Source organism: Oreochromis niloticus, linkage group LG8 (assembly GCF_001858045.2).
Source record: "Oreochromis niloticus isolate F11D_XX linkage group LG8, O_niloticus_UMD_NMBU, whole genome shotgun sequence".
NCBI classification, from domain to species: Eukaryota; Metazoa; Chordata; class Actinopteri; order Cichliformes; family Cichlidae; genus Oreochromis; species Oreochromis niloticus.
In genome coordinates, this window is record NC_031973.2 from 20,976,230 (window position 1) to 20,990,901 (window position 14,672).

Sequence of the window (14,672 nt, forward strand, 5' to 3'; positions counted from 1 at the left end):
GTATATTTCAGTGTACTGTGTGACAGACACAACCTTGTTTCTTGACCAGGAAATGCTCCAGTGACTGAAGCAGAATATGAGGGGAAATGTTTTGGGATGAGGGGATTCCCTATGAACAGCGGGTAAGCCCCATTGGTGTGGGGCCCATTGCACTCTAGGAAGAGATCGAGGTGCTGGATTTTCAGCAGGCACAAAAACCACACAGCAGATCACACTGCTAATCTTTTATTAGAGATCATGCATAAGTCAAACAACACAAAGAGAAATGAGGCAACTGAGGAAAATTAGCAGTCGTACAGCACAGCCTCCATTATCGGCATCTCTTTTCGTATATTCCAGTGACTAAGAAACATGTTCTTCTGCAAAGAAGGTCTGAGATGACTCTCTGACAACGTTATCAGTACGCTGAGGTTCAGTTACAAATCACCGACAGAGCTCACACTGAAAGAAACCAAACATGTATTCATTGAGCTCACATTTGGAGCTTTCTTAGTTTAATTTAAAAAAAAAAAAAAAAGAAAAAAAAAAATCAACTGAGATTAAAATGTTTCAGCATCACACAACAGACACATAACACTAAAACAAGGAGACAGGAAGGAGGGAGAAAGAGGAAGCTTCCCTTTCAAAATGTGCAATGATGATGCTTTGTTCAAAGTGTCCAAACTAAGTTACTTTGTGTCAGTTTGTGCTGGTCAGTCCATAAAATCTATTCAATATGTATCTTTCATGAAACAAAATGAGACAAGTAGTGTAATTCTTTAACAGCTACAGACCAGCGATGAAACACCATGTGTGTTTACCTTCCTCTACTTTCAGTCACCGAGGATATCCACATACCCAATAAACCCAATCATGACAAATCCACTAGCCAGCAACAATGTATAAAACAAACGAGTCTTAACTACATAAACAGAAGCCAGAAACACTAAAAGATACACAATTTCCCATCTCATCCCTTAACACAGCTCATTTCCCGTTTTAATTTTTCACAATAAAGTGATTTAAAATACTGATCTTTAAGAAAAAAAACCAAAGGAAAAGAAATAGTGCTGAATAAATTATTCATGTGCTCATTAATTAAATTAGGCTAAGATTCAGCTGATTTACAGTACGAGTTGAAACACGGCCATCAAAGTGCACACTTGTTACAATTGTGTGAAATGTTGCATTTATTACTGTCGAGAGCAAAAAGTCTCATTTGTAGCCGGACGTCTGCAGCGAGCTCATTTCTGAAAAAACAAATCACGTTTGAAAGGTCAGGCCTTTAAAGATGGCAGCGTGAAGAAATAAAAAGGAGAAATGCACAAAAATAATGTGCAAACTGCTTCTGTTTTTATTTTTTTAGGGTATCTGTGAATTTAGAAAAAGAAACAGGAAAAAAAACAACTGAATTTTAAAAATTAACGAAACACAAGAACACAGTTATCAGGACATTTTTCCTTCCACATCCTAAATGAGATCGCAAACTTGGTCCTCTAAGCTCCAACTTAAAAAAATAAAATTAAAATTAAAATGCATACAGCACAATCTTCCCTCAAAACGCAGTTAAAACCTACAGCGAGTAAAAACTCCTGAACGACAGCAAACGGCTCTTCAGCTCCCAGCATGCACCTCGGACAGCACGCATCAGAAAACCACTCCCATCCACAACTCCATGACACTAGCTTCAGCATCAATGAAAATTAAACTTTATAGTTTACAAAACTATAGCAGCTTCAGGCTAATGAATCTCAGCAAAATAATCTCAATAAATCTGTTGTGACCAGCAAATCATCGAAAAACTGCACGTACGTCTGTCACGGGGAATGAGAAGGCAAGGTAAGACTACGCGTGCGTGGGTACGGTGCGCAACGACGCCAATCCGCAAAAAACGACATCCCTTCTTAACCCTCGTCTCTTTTAGCTTTTGTAAATAATCACGTGTACAATTTTTGTCCCTTCTCTTGAAAAAGCTCAGCCCAATGAGGTACATCCCTACTGTCAAAGCAAGGGCAACATATATCCTTTTTCAAAAAACAAATAAACTACATTAAATTACCATCTCTTACATACTTGTGTAAGCTAAAATATACACACAACTAATAAACCCGACATTTGTCATTTACAGATATACAATTCAACTTAAGACAGACTTGCAAAGGGACCGATACAAACACCAAAACCAGAGCCTCGTAGGTATGATCAGTGCTTCTGCATTTAAGGGGAATAAGTCTGCAACAACATCCATAATGTTTCTGCAGCGGTTTCTTTAACAGTACAAACTTTGTCTTGATTTGAGGGATTTGATAGGAAACGAATTCCCTACTTATGACAAGGATTCTTTTTTTGCCTTTTTATACAAATCTACATCTGCAGTCCACAACATCCTGAAGGAGATCATTTACACAGAAGGCGGTGTAGGGGTGGGGGGGGACCTGCTGCCTCACCGTCTCTAACACTGCTCATCGAGTGGGATCCATCTCGTTTTGGCGTATGAAAATAGGACATTTTCTTTTCCCTTTGCGTGAGAAATTAACGGAGAGCCTTAACATAATTATACTGATTTCATGTGCAATTTCCTGTAGTGTGGGTCGAGTAGCGCTGCGATCAATCGTTAGCAGAGGTGGGTGTGATTCAGTGTCGGGTCGGTCTCTCCTAAGGTGAAGCTGCATAGCTGGTCGGGTCTAAGGCTGGAGGGGAAATCGGAGGTCAAAGCTGGAAGGTCTACGCGGCAAACAAAGTGTCCTCCGGTCTTTCTGGCTTTTTGCGGCTAGGGGTTCCTTGCACTGCTCCTGGGTTACCACTCGGGGGCGAAGGTAGGCTGGGGACCCGCTCAACAGCTTTGGCTCTCTCCTCAAGGAACTTGTCAAATTCTGGGGGCAGAGAGATAGATAGATAAATAAATAAATCTGGAGGGAGATGGAAGAGTTAAAAGAAAAGAATCATGGTGTCATACCTTCACTTGTGACGCCTTCCTCACCTTCATCTCCCTTCTGTTGAAAAAGGAAAAACCACCATGTCACGCCTGTGAGGCGATTCTGTGACAAACATTACCCACTGCAAACCAAAAACCAAATTATGACCCCTTGACCAATAATCTGATTCAAACCACATTAAGAAACAAACAAAACCCCCAAAACTGACTTACCACTCAAATTTCACAAGAGCCACTTACCCATCATTATCATTGACCAAAGGTTGTGAAGGTAATATTAGAAGTTCTAATACACTCTCATTGTTCCCCAACCAAAACACTCGGCACACACTCGGATAAATTTGCGCAACACAAGCACAAATTTGCACAAAATAAGCAGTAAAGTCTTGAAATGCATTATTAGTCATTCTGGGTCACAAACACTCACCCAGATTAAAAATAAATAAATAAAATAGCTCTAACAGCTCTGGCAGTTTAGATGTTTTGGCTAAAGCAGACCTATTCTGGTAGATTGTCATATACAGCATAGCAAAAGTTTTTTAAATCATGAGATTAACATACAAAAAGGTCATCCTTGGAGCCAAATGCTCACTCTTCAGACTGCACTATAACAGATTCAGTTTTCCTCATATAGTCATCTGAAGCAAAGAAAAAGCTTTGAGCACAGCATCCCCCAAACACCTGATGGACCTGACAAACTTTTTCAACCGGCTAGGCTCAAAGATTGGGCAACGATGAGGAAACAGAACCACAAACTTTAAATAATATTTGAATTGAGCATAAACAAAGTAGCTTAAATCACTGTTCATTAGGGATGGGTATCGTTTAGGTTTTATCCGATACCAGTACCAAACCGGTACTTTTGAAATGGTGCCGGTGCTTAAACGGTGCTCGAACCGGTGCTTAAAGAATGAAGAACACAAACTTTGTCCAAAAACGAGAAGAACGGCTGCTGCTGCCATCATCATCCGTCATCATTTCTGCTACGCTGACAGGGCTAGGGCCCAGGACTCTACTCTTCGGGTTCTTGGGGGATGTTGCTAACTCCAGGTCCGATAACAGGCACCACACCCGCAGTAGATGTGCTCGGTGTGAGGTCTCGCAGCAAGCTATCAAATGTGGCGCATTTCTCGGCTTTTAAAAAAACGCTATGCCTCGCCAGGTGTTTCATCAGATTCGAGGAGTTACCTCCTTTGCACAGTATCACAGTATCAGCTTAAAGCACTTGTTGCAGGCTGCTGAGTTTGCATCTTTTGCTGTGAAGTACAGCCAGACTTTTGACCGCTTTGCCTTGGGCATTTTTAATCTGTAGCTCTGCTCTAAAAGAACGTACGTACCTGGCCCCGCCTACTACGCTTGCAAAGGTAAAATGATTGGCTAGAATCCAAAGTGTATGACATCTCAGGAAAAAAAAAGCACCGAAATAAAGCACCGAAATGTGCGCTGCTTTTCGGTCTGGTTACTACCGTTTATGTCAGACACCGATACCCATCCCTACTGTTCATGCAGTTAAACAGTATTGTTAGTGTGGCTATTTTAGCTTTCAAAACAGTTGTAGCTTATATCTAAAGCAGCCTTTTATGTCACTAGTGGACCTTCAGTCAGGTGGAAAAGGCTCTGGGTTGACTGCAGTACGTTTATTACAGCATGACTTTTGCTTTAAAGATGAGAAATTGTTTTTATATCAGGTTTGTTTTCTGAACTACCACTGATGGGCTTTCAGGGACAGTAGATGAACTGAGGAGATATCTATAGGCCAGTGCAAGCTAAATAAGGATTTTGTGACTGTAACTAATGCAAAGCTACTAAAGTGTAGTAACAATGCTGGGGAAAAGAAAAAAATGTCTGCTTTAACTCAAAACAAAATTTACATACATATTTGCATTCAAGACCTCGTGCCATTTTGCCACAGTCTCCCATAATTATATCAGTCACCTCTCACAACACACTGTTAGTAAGATTTCAGTGAACTAAATTAAAATGTGATTGATCAGTCAGGAAAAACGCCATTGAGTAAATGTGTTAATTTCAGGCTTCAAAAGCCAGTATGAAATTTTAAAAAGTGAGACGACAGAGTGAAAAAAAAAGGTAAAGAAGCAAGCATAAATGAACCAAAGAAAAAAAAAAAAAAAAAAAAAATCATGATGGGCTCACCACGTCAGTACTCAGCCACTCCTCTATGTCATCCATGACAGAGGACTGGCCTCCGACACCCTATGGGGGCAGCATCGAGACCGCCACAGGTGGCCAGAACAAAAGCAGAAATGAAATCCCGCCCCAAACACAACAGAAAATGACTTAAGTGAACGTCAGTGGTAACTCAAATGCAGCTTAATACAGTTGTGAGAAAAACAAATGAATAAACTGAAATCAGTGTTTGTGATAAAGCTTTGAGTGCGCGAGTCATACAAAAACAAATCCATGTGCAGGTTAAGCTGGGAAGACAGAGCCATGCTGGTGAAAATGAATAAAGCAAGCCGTGGTACAGGGACACCACGGCAAAAAAAACCCAACATAAAAATAAATAAATAATAATAAAATCCTACTGGAAGATCTATAGCATAGCGATTAATACAGCTAGCATAGCATTTCCTTTCCTTCTTCTCAGAAGATGACAAAGCTGAAAACAACTCTAGTTAGTACTGCATGAAGGACAAGATCCATCTCCCCACCCACCTCTTAAAAAATTATTCATTTTATAAAAGAACATAAGAAGACAATGCACAGCCCCAGTATTCAAACCCTCTCCGTTAAGCTGTAAGATGCAAATAAACAAAGAAACTATATTTCTCAATTTTTTCAAGGGATTAGTCGCATTTGCAGCAACAGTGCAAGCATGAGAAAGCACGTCAAGCTCAGGAAGTGCACAAACACAAATATTCAGTATCAAAATGCTCCGACAGACTATGATAACACCGACTACGAATTAAGGCCCAAATTGTCACTGAGACTCACCCCTCCAGCAGCTGACTGTAGAACATCCAGAGTGGGAGGAAGGCCTTCAGCGGCCTGAGTGTTTTCTGATGCAGTACTGAGACAAGACACATACAAGCAAATGTTATTACTAGCTGCTCCCTCCCCCACTTTTAACAGAAATAAAAAGGTAGATTAAATCCCAAACTAAATTTGACACTCCTCATTGGATTCTTACGTCTTCTGTGGCTCTGACATGGTTCCAGTTCTGGTTTGAGCAAACACATCGAAGTCGTCCTGGGCCGGTGGAGGCTTACAGCTGGACAGGGAGCTCAGAGTACTGCTCACACTGTCTGCTCCCATGTCTAGAAGAGACAAAACAAACAAACAAGCTTAATATCAAGCTATCAAACTGCACAGATAGGAGAGCAGAGCGCGTGGACTCAGCAGTGATGCCTTCAGTGACACCCACATGACTGAGTAGTGGCACTGACAGCAGCAGGTACAGGAAAACAACAGACAGTGAACATGACTTATATGGTACATTAGTGATACCTCGAATTTTTTGTGAGTTATTGCATTTCAGTGTTGATGGCTCCATATTATAGTGGTTTACACAATGGGCCTTTTCTTGCATTACACTGTTAATATTGTGATGAGCTGCAAGTCTTTCCTGAGAAAGATTATTGAGACAGCTTGAAGTTCTCTGCACACACAAGGAAGTAGTAACCCTGGAGTAACCCTGGGTATGGTACCCACTGCACCCACGGTGTCACAACTTCACTGGGCTAAAGTGAATTTAAATAAAGCACAACATGAGAAAAATAACTAGACTGATGTCTTTACCTGTTCTGTGTTTGGAGGCTGGCCTGTATTTGGTCGTGTAAACCAAAACCCATCAATTATCACAAGAGAGCCAGGAGTTTATTGACCAACAGTACTTATCTGAAGAAGAATATTAACTCTAACAGATCCAGACTTGCTTTTTCCTCGTCTGTACTTCAAGCCTCGGATGCTAAATCATCTACCAATCACTAACTTGATATTAGCTTTCTGAGTTTTCCTCCAATCCAAGACTGTATGACCATCTGACATGAATTCAGCAATATGATCTGAACAGGTTTGTATTTGAATATTCAATGAAATTGTAGCTAAAAATGTGACTATTGACTGTTTCAAGGGATTTAGTGCATACCGAGACCAGCCAAGCGGGAGGCCAGAGTAGCTGGGGAGGAGGGCCTTCCTGCAGGGGCTGTGACAGTGGGAGGCAAGCTGGTTGGGGCTGCATTTGGCATATTGCTGACCACAGCAGGGGAGCCTGGGCCGAGATCTATCAGGTTGTCTTCTGTAGCCTCACTGAGGACCTGGATGAAGGAGAAATGATGAAACAGTTTCAGGTAAAATTGAAGGATTTATGGTTTTTCACATATGAGGAGCAAAATAAATCTTTTGTGGGAGGCTATTAAAGGCAGGATTATTCAGTACTTAGCTTTTTAGTTTAACAGAACAAATGTGGAAAACAAATGAAAGTGTTTAGCTTCAGGAGAGCATGAAAAATGTCTGTGACTCAGGGCGGCAGCAAATCAACTCAATTTCTGCAAAATAGTTTCTTAAGGGGGTAAAACAATACAGTTTTATTCTAGAGAAATAGTTATGCTTTAATTCCACTTCATATAGGACAAATGCCAACCAGGCCATTTATTATGAATGTACAGTGATGAAAACAACCCCCTTAAGAAGGCAGAAATACAGCGGGCAGGGAGGAGGAGTGTAGACTGAATCTTTGGGCTCTGTGAAACTTTCTCTGTTAAGACCAATTTGCAGATCTCAAACCTTGACGGTCTGAGATGACGGAAAGCCAACATGACAGTGATTCTAGGGCATACATTCATTTAGGTGCCATCTTAAGCTCATGTCGCTGTCAGCCTGCCTCCAGGTTTCACATATCATTGGCTGCAGACTGAAAACATGCCATATGGTTAAAAAGGTACTGCTGAATGCTGGCCCCATGTTCTTTAGTCATGTTTTGAATGTCACAGTTGGGTGACTGATCATTTAAAAAGGGGGGGTGACAATATTTTCATACTTGCCTGTTTCAGCTAGCCACAGTAACAGAAGAACAGAAAAGAACAGAAAGGAAGACACAGTGAATACCATTAACATGCCTGCGTATGGACACACTGTAACGGCATGATAGCTACGGAGGATATATCATGCCTAAACCACTTGAAACCCACTAAGGTGGTGATACTGCTCCAACAGAAGATTCCCTTTTTTTAGCACAAAATGTTACGTTATCAGATCTGTTAGTTAGTTACTGTAGTAGGAAATTAGAGGGTAGCTTGGCCAAACTTGGAGGTAATGAAGGTTTGGGATTAATCAGGATCCAGGAAATTCAAAAGGAGTTTTTAACAACTTGATATTTCAACTCACATTATGTGAAATTCTCCAGAAAACATAAACAAATCCAAATCCAATTATCCTTCTATGGAAGAAATTTCCAGCTTTGGCAGCGGTTTACAGCCTCACACTGATTGAATCACACTGATTATAATTAATTAATGAAAAAAAACAATTATTGTGATGCATTGTGTTTCACAATAATGTTCTAACTCACTGTGTTAGAAATGCCCCAAAAATGCACCTTTACAACTGTTTGTGTCGCCCTTAAAAGCCTAAACTTGCTCCCTGTTTAATTTAGTTCATTTATAATGTCTATTAATCCACTTTGACATGTTTTGAATGTTTTAATTGAACAAATGGAAGATGTTTCTAAACGTAACGTGCAATCGTGTCAATACGGGCCCAACCCTACATTCTACTATAAGCAGCTCCAGTCATGTGATCGATGGCATATTAAGTTAAGGAAGCAGCAGAAAATAAATTTGCTATTTAAACACTGTTTCTTTTTTGCTGATAGTTTGAAGCCCTGGGAGGCAGTACTGTACTTAAGTGACTAATTTATAGACATATGCAAGCTTTAAATAAATGACACAATACTGTTAGATATTGTTCTGGAGCACACTGCTTTGCATATTGCAAAGCAATGCTTGGCTTGCTGGTTTTATGTATTGTGCAATGAATAAAATACATTGCCCAGCTCCAGTGCAACAGCAATTAAATTTGGTTTCTTTGCTGTATAATTATAGTCTTCGTTTCACTTACTGTGGAGAACTTAAATACAGCATGTCTGCTTGAACTATAGTGTAGAAATGCAATCTGACACTTTCTGAGAACAGAAAATCTAAACTAAATATAAATGCCTTCAAAGGTGTCTCTATTTTTTATCGTGAAACCAATTCCATGTGTCTTTGTTGGGTTTCCATTTAATTAGGCATGTACATCTGGTAAACAGCTGACAGGTTTTGACATATAAAGACGGCACGTGAGAGCCACTGTAAAGCCTGACTGGTAATGTTCACATGCACATCCACACTGCAGACACTGAAAGGTGTGGATGTCCAAGAATGCAGAAAATAAACAGTGCAAATTAGCTCAAAACATTCGGAGAGGAAATCCAGGAATTTTAAGTGTGATGCGATCACACTATGAGCTGACTCACCCCATTGTTTACACCCTGAGCTGAGGACCTTCCAGACCTGAATCTCTCATACCTAAAAGCAACAAAGAGAGGGTAAAAACAAGTGTGGCTACGTGCACCCAAAGTCAAGTTTACACCTGGACTTGCACAACATGTTTTTGCCTGCGTTTTCTAACCTGTCGTAGCGGAGGAAAATGTTGTTGAGGTCGTCATTGACATGCAGCAGCTCCTCCGTTACGGCCTCATTAGAAACACAGGAGATGAGCTCCACTATTCTCTGCTGCATAGCTCTACATGTCCTGTTGAGCTCCTAAACAAAACAAATGTATACAATACAAATGCTTACAAAAAACACACGTATGCAAACGGATCCCAGTCTGCTTCTGAGTCACATTTGTACATACAGGCTTAAAAAGACTCATTAAATAAAGTTAACAAATAAAAATATAAGTGGTGTCTTGCCTGTAGTAACTCGTAGTCTGAAGCATCCTCCTGTCCTGGCACCATTTCGGTCAGCATCTCTGACATCACTTTAGTGTTTCCACGAACAATGTCCAACTCACTGCGTAGCCGGGAAATCTACATGATAACAGTGCAAGTTCATCTAAAAAGCTAGTTTATTACTTGGAAACTGGGTGATTCAAACAAAACAACAACAACAACAACAACAACAACAACAACAACAACAAAAAAACTGAAAAAGTAAAGCATAAATTACCTTAAATAAAAGACAATTTTATATTATTTTTTATCAATTTTAATTTAAAAACACACAAGTGTTATTGTGGTAATGAGGAAAACCACCAGAGAGGGATACTTGCGACCCCTATGATTCAAAAAAAGTATAAAGGTGTCTCCCCTTCAAGATCGTCCCTTTGTGCACGTTTGGACTGCTTTCAGCACTCTACTTCCACTGTTCACTCTTGGACTTTGAAAGCAAACATCAACCTCTGTTTCAAGACTGAGTGGTTTTCATTTGAATGGCGGCACGCGTGCTTGTTTTTCTGACATTCATTAGATTGTGAACTGGGAATTCCTTGCATAGTAACATCATGACCTTCAGCTGAAACAGGCTGAACACCAATGATTGTGAACGTGCTTTCAAGTTGGGTGGGGGGGACCTTTGGATACACACATACTCATGACTCATCACTCACCAGATATACCTCCATGTGATTGACAATCAAGTTTAAGGATGACCACTGTGACACAGTGGAGGAGAAGCCCAGCAGAGGCTTAAAGTCAAAGGGACACAACAGGACTTCTAGGAAGTAATCTATATTTATCACCTGTACTGAAACCAGTCCAGAGGTGCATAAGAAGATGACCTTGAAAACTGGAGGTGAGGCAATTCAAAATTACAGAAGGATCGTTAATTGGGCAGATTTTTGGTATCTTCATGGCATACACTTGAGAGTGGATATTAAAAAAATAAATAGTTCAGTTTTCTTCTTTTTGTTCATGTGGATAAAATATCATATTGGCTTCCTTAGCACAGAAAAGGAAAACCATAGAATATCGTTGTTTTGTAGGACTGTTGGAGAAAATGTGGTTATAGGATTACCACTGTACCTGTTCGGGTGTGGGATTAATGGCTCCGGAGGCATGAATGTTGGGGACTTGAGGGGTGGTGTAGACTGGTGGCACAGAGTGTTGTGTGGGCTGAGTAGTGCTGCTGTACTTGTGTAAGGTAGAGTCACCCTCTGGAGCAGTGGCTGACTAGAAACAACAGAGAAGGTGATAACAAACATATCAGTAGGCAGCATGTTACCTGGGAACATAATCACACCAAATAGTTCTGGCAAAGAAACTTCAGCAAACTAGGCTGCCAAGCATGAGCTCTCCTACACGCTGAGGTGTATGTATAGGGGACAGCGTCTCCAGCTCTGACGTTGGGAACTCGATGCCTTTTCTCTTCAGCTCCTCGTAGATTTGAACCACACCCGTGAGGTCAGGACTGCTCCTGAATGCATCGGCCCACGCCTGGATAAAGATAACGGAGAGTAAAAAGAGTTAAAAAAAAAAAAAAAAAAAAAAAGAGAAAAGAGAAATGAGTGAGACCGACTGAAAAAAAAAAAAATTAAACAATGGATAAAAGGGAAGGCTGACACAGCAAACAAAGCAAGTGATGTGCAGACAGTAAAAGGAGTCTGTTCTCTGATGATATTTGTTTGTCTGCCCTGAATACATTCAGCGAACAAACTACAAAGCGTTTGGCTTCCCTCTTACCAGAGGGTAAATTGAGCTCGAGCCATTACAACAGCTTAAATATAAGACAGCACAACAGCCCGAAATAAATGCAGGTTACCAAAATAATCATCGAGCTGGCAGGAGTTTAGCTACAATTTATCGACTTTTGACTTTAAACTTGTAAAAGCTATGAAATGTGCACACTTGGCAACTTTTATCAACTCCAAAGTGCACACATTCATCCCTGAGAGATGAGACAGGTGGTTAGGGAGCTGCACCAGCACAACCGCAGCCTGCTGCCCAGCTGGGTTTTACCTCTCTTACTAATGAAAATGTCAACAACACTCCAGCTGCTGCACGAAGGGAGTGTTACGCTATAAATATTTCCCATGCACTTTTCCCAGTTGACCTTCATGTCATAAACTGGTTTCTCTGACTACTAAATAAACACAGACACAAAGAAAAAGAAAAAAAAAAAAAAAAATCTAGCTTCTCCCTCACAACTACTGTATGCCCCTCGTGGATCCATGCTGTAAGCTGTGGTCATACAGCATCCCTGATGGAAATAACAGCAACACACACAAACCTTGCTGGGTTATCTGAGCTCTGACAGGTAACTAGAGCTGCTACTGGCTGAAGCCCTGGAGACAGTGTGGCTTACCTGAGACTGTGCCTGGGGATGAAAGACCACCTGTGCGGCCACACAGTCGCAATAAACACCCGCTCCATAAACCTCATCTCTCACAAACCGGCTCAGTCACAAATTATTAGGTCTCTCACAGTGACGTATATCATTGCAGAAGCAAATATATTAAGGATGCGTGGTTTGTGAAATTTTGGGCACAATTTTAAATAATAATTTGATGTTTATTTTGTTTTCTTTAAGGGTTTCCGCCACATACAGTGTCTAAATACATAAAACAGCTGAGGTGAATCTCAATATTTGTTGGGAATTTACTAGGTCCACTAATTAAACTGTAATATTTAAACAAGGTTAAACATAATTTGGTCCTCTCCCATATACACACACATGCTACTTTCTCTTCATGCTAGAAAATGGAAAATAAACCCCTTTGCGCAGAGCTCCACCTACACTGTGCACTCTCACTGGAAGTTATATATTGTCATAAAAACAGGGAAAAAAAGTGGGAGGGAAAAAACAAATACACGAGAATGCAAACTTTGTGCATTCAGTTCTATTGTTCTTACCTGAATCAGGGCGAGTACTTTATCTTGAACAATGGTAGGTGGGTTGTTCTTGGGAGAGATAATTTTAACAAGCACGCCATCAACGAAGTCTCTGCTAGTCACTAAAGCGTGGAAACGATGGCCACAATTCTTCACACACGTCTCCAGAACCTGACAGATGCACAGAGGCCATCAGTGAAACAGCTCCTCTTACAGAGAGGTTCAGAAGTTTTGGAGCCAAGATACTAAATGGACATAATGTGTTGGACTAAAAACTGCAAATGCAAATTATGTTATGCAATCAACTTTAGTACTAATACCAAAAAAAAACCAAAACAAAACAAAGCACCTTTGACCAGTTCATTTGATTTTTGTATAAGACTGATATTAACATTATATGCTAATATATTAACACATTATATAAAAAGCATACATTAGGTGCTCTCCTCCTGCTCATGTGAACTTACCGTTAAAGCCAGCATTACTTCCCTATAGTTCCGATTGCCATTTAGCCTTTTCTTCATTGCTCTAATGGCATCCTTTGGCCTGCATACACACATACAGACACAAGTCAAAGCCCACATTAAACACACAAAAATAGCACATTATAGCATGCCTGGCTGGTGTGCTTTTAAAAGGACTATGAAAACATGTCCCACAGGGAGAGACACATGATTTCTAATAAGCTAATAAATGAAAGCTTTAGCTGCCATTTTCAGTGGCACTGACAAGATGTCAAACACTGTGACAAACATTAGAAAGTTGAATATCAGAAGCATGGGTCAATAATTCTTTGACGCTGTGGCTGTTCTGCTCTAAGAAGTAAATGATTAACTTTCTGTCTCTATTTCTAACAGAGCAAACCAGCCTTGCATAAGTGGATGTGTTACACCCATTGCATTCCTCAGACAAAAGACAAGCAGACTTCTTATTACAGTACACTTCTGTAGGCTAGAGCCACCTAATCTTAAATGCAATCCACTGATCAAACGTGGACTTCACACACCAGTTGCACACAAGGTTAATGAGGCAAAGAGATAAGAAATGAGGCCTCGCATAAATCTTCCTCATGCAGCCAGGGCTAGACTGGCTCACTTATGATTCAAAGGTAGAGAAAAGGAGAAAAGATGAAGGACTCTATTGTGTTTGCAGCACTCCACAATGTAAAAAAAATCACAGGCGCATGGATGGCAAAACCAAACCAGTGCACAGTTTAAACAGAATATAATCAACACCTATGTGGTTATTCATTGATTTTCACAGGGTACTCACCCATCCTCTGTTTCATTAATGATGTCACATATTTCCATGTTGAGAGTCCAGTCTTCACTTTGTAGGGATCCATCAGTGGCTCTCTCTAAAACACACATGTACTTACATAAGGAAATCATCTTAATAACGTCTTAAAAACTGCGCCCCGAATATATGACGATGGCTGTTGGCTAGCTGTTAGCTAACTTAGCTGCTTGTCATTATTACAGATGCACACGTAAACGGCTTGTGCGAAACCGGTAATGGCGTAATGGCACAAAGGCACATTAAATTTGTTAACGGGAGAGCTTGCACAGTGACAGCAAATGTTGCAACTAATAGTTAGCTAGGCGGCTAACGGTGGCTTTCCAGCTGTAGAGAACTCATTCAGGGACATTAGCATGCTAAAGGTAGCAAACCCGTAAATGACTATTACATAAAATAGACACCTCTCTAAGATATACACATACATCTCTCCACAATGTCCTCCCCTAAATAATTATTTACGTACCAATGCAATGTCCCACTGGCGTAGTGTAAGGATTTCCCAAAAGGAACTCCATCTTGCTCGACAACAAACAAGTCAGTCCATGGGTTGATAACGATGATACTTGAGGAAACGTCCAGCAAGACCCGCCTACGCATCAACGTAATTGGGTGAAAAAATCCAATGCT

The 14,672-nt window shown here is 40.5% G+C and overlaps 1 protein-coding gene across 3 annotated transcripts; it reads right to left on the minus strand.

The window, feature by feature from the left end:
- Positions 1 to 209: 209 nt before the first annotated feature.
- tom1l2b (target of myb1 like 2 membrane trafficking protein b) lies at positions 210 to 14,628 on the minus strand. Of its 3 annotated transcripts, XM_025909726.1 has the most exons (16): positions 14,509 to 14,628; positions 14,019 to 14,103; positions 13,214 to 13,292; positions 12,768 to 12,917; positions 11,217 to 11,351; positions 10,941 to 11,087; positions 9,831 to 9,947; positions 9,545 to 9,678; positions 9,390 to 9,441; positions 7,918 to 7,926; positions 7,023 to 7,191; positions 6,066 to 6,192; positions 5,870 to 5,945; positions 5,069 to 5,128; positions 2,936 to 2,972; positions 210 to 2,852 (listed from the first exon to the last, which is right to left on the minus strand). In XM_025909726.1, the coding sequence occupies exons 1-16, from the start codon at positions 14,558 to 14,560 to the stop codon at positions 2,704 to 2,706; spliced, it is 1,578 nt and encodes a 525-aa protein (XP_025765511.1). In that variant the 5' UTR covers positions 14,561 to 14,628; the 3' UTR covers positions 210 to 2,703. The 3 variants fall into 3 exon arrangements, with proteins under 3 accessions (XP_025765511.1, XP_019218323.1, XP_025765512.1); XM_019362778.2 differs by lacking the exon at positions 7,918 to 7,926; XM_025909727.1 differs by lacking the exon at positions 5,069 to 5,128.
- Between the last annotated feature and the right edge of the window lie 44 nt (positions 14,629 to 14,672).

Excerpts from the sequence above, each read along its gene's own strand:
- tom1l2b (XM_025909726.1), bottom strand. The coding sequence starts at position 14,560 with ATGGAGTTCCTTTTGGGAAATCCTTACACTACGCCAGTGGGACATTGC. Across the intron at positions 9,948-10,940 it reads TTAATCCCACACCCGAACAG|ATTTCCCGGCTACGCAGTGA; the intron begins GTACAGTGGTAA and ends GTTATCATGTAG. Across the intron at positions 2,853-2,935 it reads GGAAGGCGTCACAAGTGAAG|AATTTGACAAGTTCCTTGAG; the intron begins GTATGACACCAT and ends CTCTGCCCCCAG.